Raw genomic sequence first — 15038 nt, forward strand, 5'->3', positions numbered from 1 at the left:
TGCCTACTGACTTGCATCTTTACGCTGTCAGAATTCAGAACTGACACTATTTACTGTTCTAACAATCACACTTACTCCTAACCTTTCGAGACATAATCTTTTAGTGAGCAGAAAACAAAGAAAATGACCAGGGAAAGTAATTTCTCAAAAGCAACACTGTAAAGCTGCATTAGGCACGATTCAGTCTGGCTGCAGCGATGCTCTGAATTTACAATTTCAGACGTGATAATTAAAATCCTGTCTTGTGCAAATATTTCTATCTTTATATTATTAAGTTTTCATACACTCAGAGAGCAACAGATGTGGATCTACCTAAAAGGTGTGGGATGCCACATGGGGAAGCCCTCTGAAACTTCCATAGAAGTGACTCGGAACACTTCTTCAGCAACGCTATTCAGCCTAACTAGTCCAAGCAACTGGATAGCAGAAAATCACAATTAACATATAATAAAAAACATGCACAGACTGATAGATGTAACAGTACCAGTATGCAAAAAATTAAAACGAAACAAATTAAGAACTCCAAACATTAAATTCAGATTGTTTATTGTAAACAGAATAACTCTAGCACTCTGTCATACTGGCTGTGTCACATGCACCCAATTCCACATCAACTGCTTAAAATAGTACTTGCAAAAATTACAGTTATGTAATAATAATTTATGGTTTCTTACATGAACTAATTAACAAGCACTAAAATTGAATTACAGTGTATTCTAGGTAGGTTTTTATTGCTTGTAGACACTGCAGCTTTGGATCCATTAAAATGAACCCATTAGTATGCCTGAGTTTATCAAAATTTACTGCTGTATCAAACTCAGAAACTGTAAAATGCTGGAGAACACTTAAAAGCAATTAAGAGTTGCTGGAAAACTACATGGGTTTCCACATCCAGTCACAGAACTTTGAAATTCTACATTTTTTCCTCTGGAAAACATGATTTGTGAGCTTGTGTTAAATACACTGCTATTCCAATTTATTTATATAATTCGTTAGAGTTGATAGTACTTCCATGAATATATATATATCTCTATTTATTTTTACACACGATAGAAGTCATTTCATTTTATTCACCATAAGAGTGGTATGTTTAAATACTAAATCCCAAAATATATATTTTTATAATATGTTGTCAAAACTTTTAATATATATAATACAAATACTTTTACTAAAAGAAAACTATAAACAAAAGCGAAATGCAAGAGGGTAAAAATCTCATTTTATGTGAAGGATCCATGAAAAATGTGGTGAACAGAGACACCTTTACTGTTTTTGCTTACACTATGTTTAATTTTTTTTCCTCCTCAGGCTACAAAAAAATGCTAGTGGCCTTCCTTGGCAACAGGTTACATCACAAACTATCATCAAATTTATTAAAAAGATGTTGAAACATGTACTGTTAACCTTTAAAACAACTTTTAAATACATTGTATTTATTCAATTAGAAGAGATTCTCAGATAAAAACAACTTAAGGCCCTTACCCTGTCAAGCATTCATTTAATTTGGCTTCAGAGCCAGCGTAAGAACATTGATTCAATGACAAGGACAGTCCTATCGAATATGCCAGGATTCTGACGTATAACAACATGCGTGTCACATCAGGGCCTTAGTTTCAGGTTCTTTTAATAAGAAGCAAAACTCCAACACCCCTGATGAGCAGATTTTATATCTTCAGTGCTTTGCATACTCTGTCCTGTCTGAATAATTACGATCAATTTTATGCATTAAACAGGTAGGAGAACTTAGTAAGATGCTCCCTTACCTTTTTCTCTTTGGGGGCTGTCCGAAGCACAAGACCACTCTGCAGAAGTCAGTAAACTTGGTGAAGATTAGACTCCATATATTGTTTTACCATTTTACTAAATTATGGAATATATATACATATAGTATTTCAGCATAATTCTTGATCCTTCTGGGTTTTGCACAGCCTTCTTAAAAGAAGTAGGAACAAACATTCTGTGATATAACTTGAACTATATGATGTAACCCTGTGCTATAGAAGTACTGCTAACCCAGTACTGCACTGTCCCCCAAATGCCTTCCTGAAGGACAAGAAGGACCCACACAGATGTATCAGAACAATGATGTATCTGATTCATTACAGGGCCCGCATTTGACATTCACCTGTTCTTGAGTCAAGAACTAACGCGTGCTTAAGTTATTTGCACTAGTAAGTACTTTGCTGGACTGAGACCTAACATAACAAATGAGGCAAAACAGACAGTCCTCCATCAATACATGCGCAACTGAAAAAAAAAATGACACCAAATAAAGTATTTTATATACCAAATGGGAACAATTCACAGTAACACAGAAAAACTGAACAGGATGTTGACAGTATCAAGAGACTGGGACAACATTTTTGATAACACAAATAAGATGCACTATTAAAGTGTTTCCAGCATTTTACTAGTTTTAATATAAAATGTCCCCAAATTTGTATAGAAAGATTAAAATCATGCCCATATCTTCAATTATTCTCATTAAGACAATTCTCTCACTTACTACTGTGTTGTCAAATTTCCTTTTTTTTCCCCCACTGGTCTTCATAAAACTTAAATAGAAAATATGTTGGTTGCATTAAGGATCAATTAAAAAAGTATCATTCAACACGTCACTTCAAAAAAATGTGAAAGTCTCTATTTTTAATAAAAATTGTTGACCCCATCCCAAAAAGGACCTACTTTTCTCACCCCCTCCAGCTCCCAATAAGATAATTATTGGGATACTAAACAGTGTTTTTCAGGAGTAACAAGGATATTTCAAACAATTTGGTTTGCTCTGGAGGGTTATTTTATCAAAATGAAAATTTGAAGGGATATACTGTTTTAAAAATATACTGCATCTACAAGTTTTTTATTATTATTGTTTCAGTTGATTTTGGTTTTCAACAGGTTGTCTGCAATATAAATGACACATGACCACAACTGATTTTTATATACTCTCTATCCCTAACACACAGCTAATGTCAAATGAACCAAGAAGGAATTCGGGACTTTCATAACGGACAGAACCATTTATCCTAATGATCTTTAATAATTTTGTTCATCATGAAGTCCCCTGAAACCATGTCAGTACTGATCATTTGCATTTCTTCATCCATTGGGGCTCTTCACAGTTTTGCAGCCATGAAATTGATATGTGGTTTCACCAGTGGAAATAGTGGCAGACTGCGCTTGAATTCTGTCATATTTTCAATCACACTTGGCTGCAAAGAAGCGTACGCAAGAAAAAGTCTGCTCAATATCTTTAATCAGAAAAGTGAGAAATTCCTCGCTTTTCATTTTAACTTTTGCTACAGCTACATATAAACACATCTTTCTTGCTCTTTTCTACAGTATTAGTGATTCACACTTCATTATTACAGGATCCCCCAAAATATAGTGTTATTTCTTACGAAATAAATGGTTTCATATTTACTCTAGATAATTTAAAACAATAGCTATAATGCAGTAATTGAATTACTAATAATGGCAGGAACTTTAGTAAATGCAGAGCTTGTCTTTTCATTTACAAATTCTACTTCAGAACATCCCACTTATCCTTTGAATATCAGAGGTAAGATCATAAAAACAATAGCAATTCAATGAGCTATTATTTTTAGTTGCAGTAACAAAGTAACTTTTTAATATTTCAGTCATAATGGTTAATACATCCACGTATAATTCATACAGAAATTTCCACCTATGGTGATTATTTCACCTATAAGAACTGAATTAGAACACAGATCTACTACTGCATTGCGAAAAGTTAATTATCTATTGGGACAAACATTACCATCCTTCTTCAAGAAAATTCATTTAAGGTCCAGTAAGGGCCCAGCGCCATCGTATCTAACCACACAGTGAAATCTGTAATACTTGTACGAATAGAATTTGTCAAATTGCTTCCTCCACAGGTTACACATTGACAGGAATGTGCATTAATATTTTAGGCTTTAAGATACTGACCAGATAGTTGGTTTTGTTGTTGTTGGTTTGGGTTGTTTTTATTTTCTTTCTTTTTTTTTTTTTTTTTTAAACAAAAATGATAGATTTGTTGATGCATATGCATCTTTCTCTTGACAGCTGATACATCTGATCATATACAATCAGTGTTTTCAGGCAATAATCATCTGTATTTACTCCATAGTGTAGATACTCAGTAGAGTTAACTACTACTATTAGCTTTCATTTCAATGGAATAGAAGGAACAAAGGTAACAGAACAGACTTAAAAAGAAAAAAAAAAAAAAAATCAGGAAAAATCCCTGTTGTTATTGAGGATGACAATGCATGTGGAAAAGAGCTGAAACATCAGCCCCACAACAGCATGTATTTCAGGAATTTTATTTCTCCCTATAAACTTAAATTTAATGATACTAAACTTCCACATCAAGAATACAGCCTGAGATTTTCTGTGTGTTGTTTCTTTTTACCTGTGGTAGTGGTGGTGCTGGTGCCAGGTTCACATCATTTTGGCACGGAAATTCTCCAACAACAGGGCCTATTTAACATCATCAAAATTAATTCAGGACCATAATTTAATCAGTACCTTTTACATAATAAACTGTTTTCTCTTATAAGACAGATATCTATATAAAGCACAGGTTATTAATTTTAAAGTATCTCTAAATAAGATTTTCTGAACATTTTGCTTTTCTATTCCACGGCTGTCTTTAGAAACACAAAGAGCTTAATCCATGATTTGACTTGACAACATGTGCTGAGGCAGTGGCTTTTATTCATTTTACTTACACATAAAGAGAATGTAGAAATAAAAATTGCTAATCTACTCATCAATGAATACTTAAAACTGTTTTTCAGTACAAATTATGAGAACAGTAGTAAATGCCACTGGTATACGCAATAAGAGCAATGCAACAACAGCACATCTTCTAGTAAGGACATGCCTGTGGAGGCATGGGGGTTATTTCATGTACCAAAATTCTGGATAGCAACCCCAAGTCTTCCCTGCCTGTCCCCATGCATGCCCTACTCCAGTCCCCCCAAAACTTCTTCCTGCATCCAGTCCACTTTGTCCATAAGAACGTCTAGTCTTAGATTCCTTAAACCTCCGTTCTACCTCCATACTCAGATTTCAACCCTAACCTTCACCCTGGGAGTTCAAGTGCTTTCCCCTCCTAAAATCCCAGATACCTACTGCTTCCGATTCTTTTCCCCTCTCAGAGAAAATGGTGTGTCTGCCTCCAGGAGGAAGGGTTCACTCTGGAAAGCCTTTTAGCCTTCCTCCTGTGTGTTACTCTCTAGAGGATGGGCACCTGCACTTGAAAGAATGCACATTTGGACTCGGGGAAATGCATTAAAGTCCCAATTTCTCTTTCATGGCAGAAGAGAGGCCACATGCGAGATTAAATGGTTTAGGACTGGGGAGTATGTGGAGAGAATACCTTGCTATATTCTCTGCAAGAGTAACCACTTGTTAGGTTGTTTCCCATGCTCACCCTTGTCTTGGGAAGATACCATTCCAAGCAAATAATAAACCATTCTGGCAATGTAGTTACTATACTTCAAAAAGTTTTCTCTAGATAGGAAAAGTATTAGAGCTATTTCTATTTGGCAATGATTAGTCATGAAAACTGGAAAGACGCTTTGAAGCAAGTCTTCCTTACTCAGCTGCAGAGTTACAATTTCCACGGTACCATAAAAATCAATCATTCTAAGACTGGAAGAGTTTCATGACAGGCACACAGCCATTTGCTTCTTTCTGTTCTACAGACAAGCCTTTAATATTCTTGATTTTACAACCAGTTACATGTTGGAATTTAAGTCCAGTGTAAACTGGTGAAAAATCCGCACAAAACAACATAGAAGTTTTTCCTCTCAGTTTATTTATATTAACCAGAAACACTTTTAACCTTTTCCTTCTTGAATTCTAAAATGGAACAACACAGTTTACTATGTACAGCTTATCTAGATTATTTGAAAATAAAACCTAAATAAACTTTGACTTTCTCAAGTTTAAATATAATGTTTGACATTCCCAGAGGGTTATGCTTTGGTTGGTTGGTTGTTGTGGTTTTTGTTTTTTTTTTTTCCTTTGAGAGTGCTTGAATAAAATTGTGGACATTCATTGCTTGTCAGGAAAAAAAACCCACCACATTGTATTAATAACTGCAAATCCTAATTTTGTTTTTCCCTGTAGGACTATTACAGAGTTTTATGTTTGTCTTAAAATATCCTGCTGAAAAAAGAAGTGCTATTTTAAGATATATTGTTTTAATATCAATATACTTCAGAATGGCTGAAGAACTTGGTCACAAACATCAATCAGAAAACTTGAAGCACCCATGTGAAGAAAACCTATAAAAAGAAATACTTTTTCCTCTGAAAGGTATATAATCTCCAGAGCTGAGTTTTTCTTATAGTGCATTTGTATCATATAACATGGCTGTCTAACTATGACTTGCTTGAACAGGAATTGATTAAATACTATATTCAGCACAATACTTACAAGAATCCATTTCCCTTGCAAGGACGTGTACTGATACCTTGTGTCTTCTGGGAGCATCTATTGCCAACAGCACCTACAGTAGAAAACATCAAGTCCTTCAGGTGTGGGAAGTATCACTCATACATTATATTTATAAAACAGTAAAACAATGACAGCATTTAAATTTTAATTTAAGCTTTAAAATGAGGGATGAATTTTGGGATGTCCCTTCAAATATTATTAAAAGTCATCCATACAGTACTTTGAATTATTTTACAATCAAGTTAAGAAATTCATGTACTTTCTGGGACTCAGAAAAAATGGAAGTAATAGGAATTCAGCCATTAACTATCATAGTATCAGGAATGCAACCTAAAATCTCTGAAGAATTTTCAATCCCTAGCAGCCTTCTGGAAGCACATCACCCTGAACACAATTATTAAATTCAGCTGGACTAGCTCATCAATCTGGCCAGTTATTTCCGCTCTGGAATACTGGAAAATCACGTATTTAGCATCAGTGTAAGCAAAATAGTATAGATTCCTACAAAACCAGAATGTGGATACTTGTTCAAGTTATCATTTATTAAGCAGCAGCTACTGAAATTCCATTTACCAAGTTTGTATTTGCTGCATATCTTCACCCATGCTATCATACTATTAAAAAAAAAAACCAAACCAAAGATGTTAGTGTTCACCGTGCCATGTAAATAATAACCAGTTTTAAGCATTAAGACTAAATCTCATAAAAATAAACAGTAATGTAAAAATTACCTTGGATAGTGAAAAGGATAAGACAGAGTACAAAAGAGAAACCATTTGGAAAGACATTAGCCCCCCCCAAGAAAGAAAAAAAAAGAACACAGATATACACATACCCATGCTTCTTCATGGGCGGAAATTTTTTCATCCAATAAGTTCCAAAGACATAAGTCTACATTACTTTTCAAAGTATTCCCTGAGCCATTAGCTGCTCCATAAGCAATAAAACAATATATACACTTCGCAATACAGTGATCATTGCCTATGAAATTTGTTACAAAACAGAAAGAATGATGCCAAATTTATTTGGGGGGGATGGGACCCCCTAGTATTTCAATTGCTTATATTAGATATCTATCTAGCAACTTCACACTGAGTTGCAATGTACAATTACTGCATTATTATGCTGTTTCTTTGTTCTGCCTAACTATGAGAGGAAGAATAAAGAGAGTTGATTTACAGTGAACAAAGCTTTAAAAATATCTGTTTCATTCACAATTCATGCCCACAAAATAAGCTGAATCATTTACTGGTTGAAGGAAAAAAAAAAAAAAATTGCAATTTCGGCCAAGCTTGGTCATAGAGAAGCACATTTTTTATTCATAAAGAAAGGATATATGAGACGAGAGGAGAATAAGAGCTGGTAAGAAAAAAAAAAAACACAACAAAACCCAATCCTTCTCCACAATTTTTACAGTGTGCTAGTTGCCATTAAACTAAGTAAGATTCAGGAAACAAAATTATTATTAAGGTGTCTGCATCAATCATATCATCTACCTAAAACAGGTGTAAGTATATGCTTTCATAGTTCACACAAATAACATCCAGTTATATCTACATCTCTTTTCAAGTAACATTTTAACTACATGACTAACTTACCTTGTAGAACTGTATAATATCATCCTTGGTCAGGGTCTTTAGATAAGCCACTTCAATGTTATCTGCACAACAATAGTAAAAATTAGAACAAGTCTGCAAATCATAGCTGGTTATTAGCACACTACTTATTCAAAGTATATTTCTTTCAAATTCAGATGCTGTAATTGACTGCAAATGATATGCTTTTCATTGTCAACTTTCAAGCTAATACTTGCATGACTAAAAGTGTCATTGGAAGCTTGGCAGAAAATTACACTTCAGTAAGTCCGTTTGATTGGACTTACTAAAAAAATGCATGTTTGATGAATACTGATTGCACTATATGTTATTCAGTAGCTACAAAAGATATGCCTACTTCTGTATATTATCTTCAAATCAATGTTACACATTTCTAATGCAGACTGATTATAGATGGCTTTTATTCACAGTTAGGAAACAGGATGGTAGGATGTACTTTGGCAGGATATACTTTTAAATAAATGTAAGGAACAGTGCCTACATCATACCTGTTAAGGAATAATCACCTTTAAGATATCTGGGGACAATGGGTCTCAGTGGCTACATCGCTTCATATAAATTAAATTGTAATGAACTAATCATGTAATATCATTACTGTATAAGCAGGAATGTTTTTTGTTGTAGGCATGCTTGCTTTTCTTAGGGTTAGCAAGAAGATCAAGAAAGAAATGCAGGCAAGAGAACAAATATGCAGCTAACAAGTCTGTGAGGCAGGCTGTAAGTAATTAATATGAAGTTCTAGATGGAGGAAATAAAAAAAAAATCAACAAAACACAGTTTGGAAAATTAGACAACATTTGGGAGAAGATTTTTAAATGAAGTAAAACAGTAAAAGTAGTAATAATAAAAATGTAAAAACCTGAAGAAAAAACCCTTTCACTTCTTAAGGCTGGAATATGAATTTCTGATTTTGACAATTTTAGTCACATTAGACTCATTAATGAAATAAAATTACTAGTGGGTAGAGGGCAATTAAAGATATAAAAGTCAAGGGAAATAATAAATTGAGTGGGATTTAGATATGAAAGATATGGCTACAGCTAGCAGTAAGAAATTCCAGAGAGATAATATAGATCCAAGTATGGTAAAAATAGAAACACTTAAGGCAGAGAAAAATTAAACTGTTTCATCAGACACAAAAAAAGTACTTGAGGGGATAAGTTTCCACACCATTCCTCATACTCAGGCATGAAACCTTGTCAGTAGCTCTCATTCTCTCGAGACCAAGCTAGATGACAATTCCAAATTCTTCATTATTAAAACAGTTCACTTAGTCACTGTTGACCAAAAAGACTGTATTTGCTCTTGTGGAAGGCCAATACTGTGCATGTAAAGCAGAAGAGAAGTCACAGGATACAGAGCAAGTTTTATGTGAGAAGCATATTATGCATGGAAGATGGAATATGATAGCTGTAAATAAGAGTAAAGACATGAAAATGTGAGGAAAACCTGATCTGTACCTAAAACTGATTTTATTTTTTTTTAATGTTAGAAACTATATTACTAATATACCTCCGTATTTTGGATTAAAAGTCTTCAAACGATGAAAAAGGGAAAAATACAACTTAAATATTATGTAGGATCACAATGTAATAACTATCAGTCCATTTTCAGTAATAACACTAGAAGTTGGGTCTCAATTGGTCTTCTACAATCTTATAATCTTCAAAGTATCACGGATGAAAAAACAAAAAAATTAATGTTTCTTCAAGCCTACTCTAAACTGAGACAGGTCGCATGTTAGTTAAGGTACCTGCTGTTGCCTCTGCCATCGCTCCCTCAAAAGAACTGCACAATGGGAAGAGGAATAGGGTTCATATGAATGTGTGCACTGTCAGCAATGTCAAAGTGTATTTGAATGCATCTCAGTCAAGTATTAGGCACATATGTAATACAGACGTCTGAACATCACAGAAAGGAATTTGAGCTTATGCAATATCAACATTTGCATTCAAACCACTTCCAATCCTTGACCTACTCTATGTTTCACTGAGCCTTAAGGGAAAGAACGGAAGGTCAATGAAGCATTCGCCAACCCCGATCCTATGGTGAACATCAGGGAACACGTTTATCCTCCATTACTAACGGCTCCCACAGCAGTGAGAGCACAGGCTCCATAAATGAGGTATTTTCTCAGGGCAGAAGGAAGAAATACAACTCACAGGACACAAATCACAAAAAAATATATTAAATTATGCACAGGTTATGTAAAAGTTTAAGTTGTTCCCAAATGAATACGACACTCAACAGTCACAAGTGTAGCCGAACTACAGCATTCAGTTTTAAAAGAATTATAATTTGTCTTACCTCTGTCAAAGTTATACTGCTGGGAAATTATTTCTCCCCAGTATTTAGCACACTCTGCAGACAACTTCTTTGGTTTGTCTAGACGACGAATTGCTAAAGCTTGGATGTGTTTTTGGAAGGCCTCTTCTGTCATATCTTCTATGCATTTCTCCATAGTTTTTAAGAACGCTTCAACTCTGCTTTCTAAATAGTGTGGTGGCTTTTCAGATTGGATAATAAATCGCAGTCCTTGTATGCCGTTTGCCCGACGTGGACCACTGAACACAATGTAACCTTTGCAAAACAAGAATAGTCACAAATTAAAAGAAATCCCTTGTTCCAGCATTAAGTTTGCCAAACATGGCATGTTTGACAGGAATGCAATTTTATGCTAAGTTGAATTCTGTATTATAAATGAAATAATGCAGGTTTTCAAAATATGCCACTGTGGGTTTTTTTTTTTTTTTTTAAAAACATCTTTATTTCACTGAGGTAAATACCAGTTCAGGAGAGGGGCAAGGAGGAGATGAGGCAGACCAAGACAGAACAAGAGGAATCCTGTCATCAGGATTAGGTAACCAGAAATTAAGCTGTACTCTAGTGCTTCATTAGACTCAACATTAGTAACTTGTTATTATTTTTTCATAACGTCTAATCTGAATTCTCTTTGCTGCAATGTAAGACCACTATTTCTTATTTCTTATCTTATCAATTAGATACAAAGAAAATATTATTCCCTTCCTTTTTGTTGCAGCTTTTGCTTATCTGACCAACTAAGCCTTTCTTCAGTCTTCTTCCCCTCTTTTAATAAGAAATCTGTCACATTTCAGCCTTTTAAATGTTGTTTTATAGCTCTCTAATCGTTCCTTATGCTCATGTCAAAACTGGATACAGTATTTCGAAGTCCCTACCTGAACAATATAGGAGTATTACTGTGGGTGCATCTTGGAAGCTCCCATTCATATATCCCAGCGTTTTACACAGCAGCATGACACTGCTGATTTATGTTCTACTTCTGATCCACTGTAACCTGTAGATTGTTTTCTACATAACTGCTACCTACCCAGCTGCTTCCTAGCTTGTATCTGTGCCATTGATTATTCCTGCCAAACTGTTCCTACCAAATTGCATCTTATCTTCATTCAAGTCATGTTTCCAAAATGTCAAACTAATTTTGAATTCTCTCTTCCCACACACTTGCAGCCTCTCCCAGCTTAGTATTATCTGAAGATTTAGTAAGTATATTCACTCTTCTATCATCCAGAGTTTTGATCAAAATACTAAATAGCATTGGATCACAATAGAGCTCTGTAGAACACCATTTTTCAAATGAACTATTCTTATCTATTCTCAGTCATGACTTTCCAAACAGTCTTGCATCCAAATGTGTAGCACTGCCATCTAGGCACTCTCTCTAGCTTGTCTATCACACGCCTTTCATACTACCAAGAAGAGACATACGACCACCACTTCCATTCTTACAGCCAAACTCTGTTTGTATTAAAAAAAAAAAGTTAGGTTAGTCTGACCTGAGTTTGTCCAGTAATAGTCTCTCAGTTACCTTCTATGAATTTAGAACTGGTTTGATAACTTATTCTGTATTTTCCAGGCATTAGAATTAAGCTGACTGATCTGTAATTTCCCTGCTCTTCTCTTCCCTTTTTTAAGGAAACATATAGCATTTACCCATGTTTATTTTTCCAGTACCTCACCTATCATCCACAAATTCTCAGTTATAAGACTTCTAATTCCAGGATTTCATAATTTTGGGTTTTTTTAATGTAATGTAGAGTTCATCATGCCTGAACTCTTTAAAAGCTTCTAACAACCTTTAATCTATTATTTTCCTGTTCAAAGGTAAGCCTTGGACTTTGATCACCAGTATTTATTTTGGGAATCATCTGGTCAAAGTTGACAAGTTAAGTGAAAACTAACAAAGCCATCCTAAAACATATTGACTTTTTTCTTTCCACCATTGACAACTTTTCTCTTCCTCTTTCTCATACTGCTAAAGCATTTATTAAATGAGTTCTTGTTACTACTTCTACTGTTTAGCAAACTGCTAACTCCTGAACTTCTTTTTCCCCTTACCTTTCTCAGAGATCTTATTAACAATTCCATGAAGTTTATTGAATTTTGCTGGTATTTCTCCTGTCTTCCCTCCTAAGTCTTGTGAACTCTGTCATTTGGCAGTTACATAGTGCTGGACACACCCACACAGTTCTTCCTCACTGGTTCCTCCCCCCCCCCCTTTAGCCGTTACCTCCAACTTCTATACAAAAGAAGGCACATTCCAAAAACCTGCTAAATAACCTGGGTCCTGCCCTATTTTCAGCAGATATCTAGACAGTTAAAATCCCAATGATGAATAGGGTATGGCTGATTCTGCTAGTTGCTCACAAAAAGTCTAATCTTGCCTGATCTCCCGGGTAGTTTATAGTCATCACACTGAGACATTCCCCTGCCTCTCACCTTTGGAAAAATTGTACTCCTCATCAGTATTTCAATCATGCAAACTGCCATGCAAAGTCTCTGTCTCTCCTTGTTATCCTGTTTGGAATAACCTTACCAGTTCTCAGTCTTACTGGTTCAGGTAACAATTATTTTTACTTATTGGTGAACAGCTGTATTATTAAAAAGCCTGAAATGTATTTAGGTCTTCACCAACAAGGCAGCTCACCATTACCCATACAGCAATATTCCTAAAATAGGGCTCATGAATCATCAAGTGCACCTGGAAGCAGAAAAGACAAACTACTACTGATTCTTTAAGAAGATCTAAAATTTAGGAAGCTGATCTAATCTCCTTTTGGTAAAAATTCTAGATATGAAATTTTCTGTACAGTGATCAAACTTTTTTTTAAGCCAGAGTTGGTTTCAGATATTTCAGACTTAAAAACTATGCTTGCTTCTTCTCAATTTAGAGTCTGTGCACACTAACATTCCTTTGAGTCATCAGCAGTTAAAACGATTTACATTTACCAAGTGCCCTTTAAATGGCATTCACTAAGCAGGGAAAGAACACCTCACCATGTCTCATGTAAGAGCATGAGTATGCGTGCATGTGTGTATACAGACACGTAATCACTATGGGAAAACTTACCTAATTGTTCCTTGGTGCGCAGAGTATTGAAGCATGGTTCCGAGATAATTTGACAAAAGAGCTCCAAAAACATATTCTCAGAAGTGCTCTGCATGTCTGTCTGGTAATATATTTCAATGCCACAATTGTTATGAACTTCATTTCTCTGTTGATACACGAACCAACCTCCTAAAAGACAAAGTTAAAACATTTAAGTTCATAAAAATGTACATTCTCATTGTCCACGATCAATAAGATAATGGTCTATCACTTGTGGAATGGAATTATCATAAATGGTTTAGGACTGTTAAAGCAGAATTTCCACTAACAGCACACTTTTCATGAAACAAGTAAAGAAAAGATTATTTTAACACATCAAAATGTCACAGCCTGAGCATATCAGCAAGTAAATTGAAACTGGCTGCTTCTCCTCAAGCAAATATTTTTGGAACTGGAGTGGAATTCTGCATTGCCTCTACTGTGTAAATAGTTTCTAAAGACAATTTGTTGGAAACGTTTATGAACATTAAAAATAATTCAGCATTTAATACCAATAGCTTCTTTGGTATATGGTACCTTCCACAGGCTGATTGTCCTGGTTTCGGCTAGGACAGAGTTAATTTTCTTCCTAGTAGCTGGTATAGTGCTGTGTTTTGGATTGAGTAGGAAAATAACATTGATAACACGCTGATGTTTTTAGTATAAACACTACTTAGCAACAACTAAGTCAAGGATTTTTCAGCTTCTCATGCCCAGCCAGCAAGAAGGCTGGAGGGGCACAAGAAGCTGGGAGGGGACACAGCCAGGACAGCTGACCCAAACTGGCCAAAGGAATATTCCATACCATATAACGTCATGCCCAATATATAAACTGGGGGGAGTTGGCTGGGAGGGGTGGATCGCTGCTCAGGAACTAACTGGGCATCAGTCGGCAAGTGGTGAGCAATTACATTGTGGATCACTGGTTTTGTATAGTCTAATTATTTTATTATTATTATTGTCATATTATTATTGTTATCATCATTATCATTATTTTTCCTTCCTTTCTGTCCTATTAAACTGTCTTTATCTCAACCCACGAGGTTTTTTTTCCTGATTCTCTCCCCCATCCCCCTGGGTGGGGGGAGTGAGCAAGCGGCTGCGTGGTGCTTAGTTGCCGGCTGGGGTTAAACCATGACACTGATGATAAGCTATGGGTAATTGGCTTTGCCTGTACAGCTACATATGTCATCACTCCTGTATAATTCCCAGCAATTTCTTGAACCTCCTTTCTTACATAAAAGATTTTTTTTGCACCAAAAAGTTACTTGTGTAAGAGCTTTTAGTTTTCTCAAAAAGCAAGTCATTTAGGACAATCCTTCACTGAATGGTCAATTAATACTCAAAAGTGCTCAAAGAATGGTGCTTACTCAAATGTGTATACTATGTGTAGCAGAGAGTGGGACAGGGCTCTTATTTCCATAAATCATACCAAGTGAATTAGGACTGAATCACAGAATGGTTTGGGTTGGAAAGGACCTTAAAGATCATCTAGTTCCAACCCCCAAGAAGTCCAATTTACATACACAGATTAAAAATGA

At 35.3% G+C, this 15038-nt stretch overlaps 1 protein-coding gene across 3 annotated transcripts in view; it reads right to left on the minus strand.

The window, feature by feature from the left end:
• Positions 1–534: 534 nt before the first annotated feature.
• The window catches only part of IDE (insulin degrading enzyme), a 71061-nt gene continuing 56557 nt past the window's right edge, over positions 535–15038 (minus strand). For all 3 annotated transcript variants that reach the window (XM_050898707.1, XM_050898706.1, XM_050898708.1), the window contains 6 exons: positions 13480–13647; positions 10398–10670; positions 8073–8134; positions 6454–6526; positions 4418–4485; positions 535–3209 (listed from right to left, as the gene is read on the minus strand). In XM_050898707.1, coding sequence (XP_050754664.1) covers positions 3114–3209; positions 4418–4485; positions 6454–6526; positions 8073–8134; positions 10398–10670; positions 13480–13647 — 740 coding nt within the window. In that variant the 3' untranslated portion in view covers positions 535–3113. The remainder of the gene's footprint in view (positions 3210–4417; positions 4486–6453; positions 6527–8072; positions 8135–10397; positions 10671–13479; positions 13648–15038) is intronic.

The sequence above is a fragment of the Gymnogyps californianus genome, chromosome 6, assembly GCF_018139145.2.
Source record: "Gymnogyps californianus isolate 813 chromosome 6, ASM1813914v2, whole genome shotgun sequence".
Taxonomy (NCBI): Eukaryota; Metazoa; Chordata; class Aves; order Accipitriformes; family Cathartidae; genus Gymnogyps; species Gymnogyps californianus.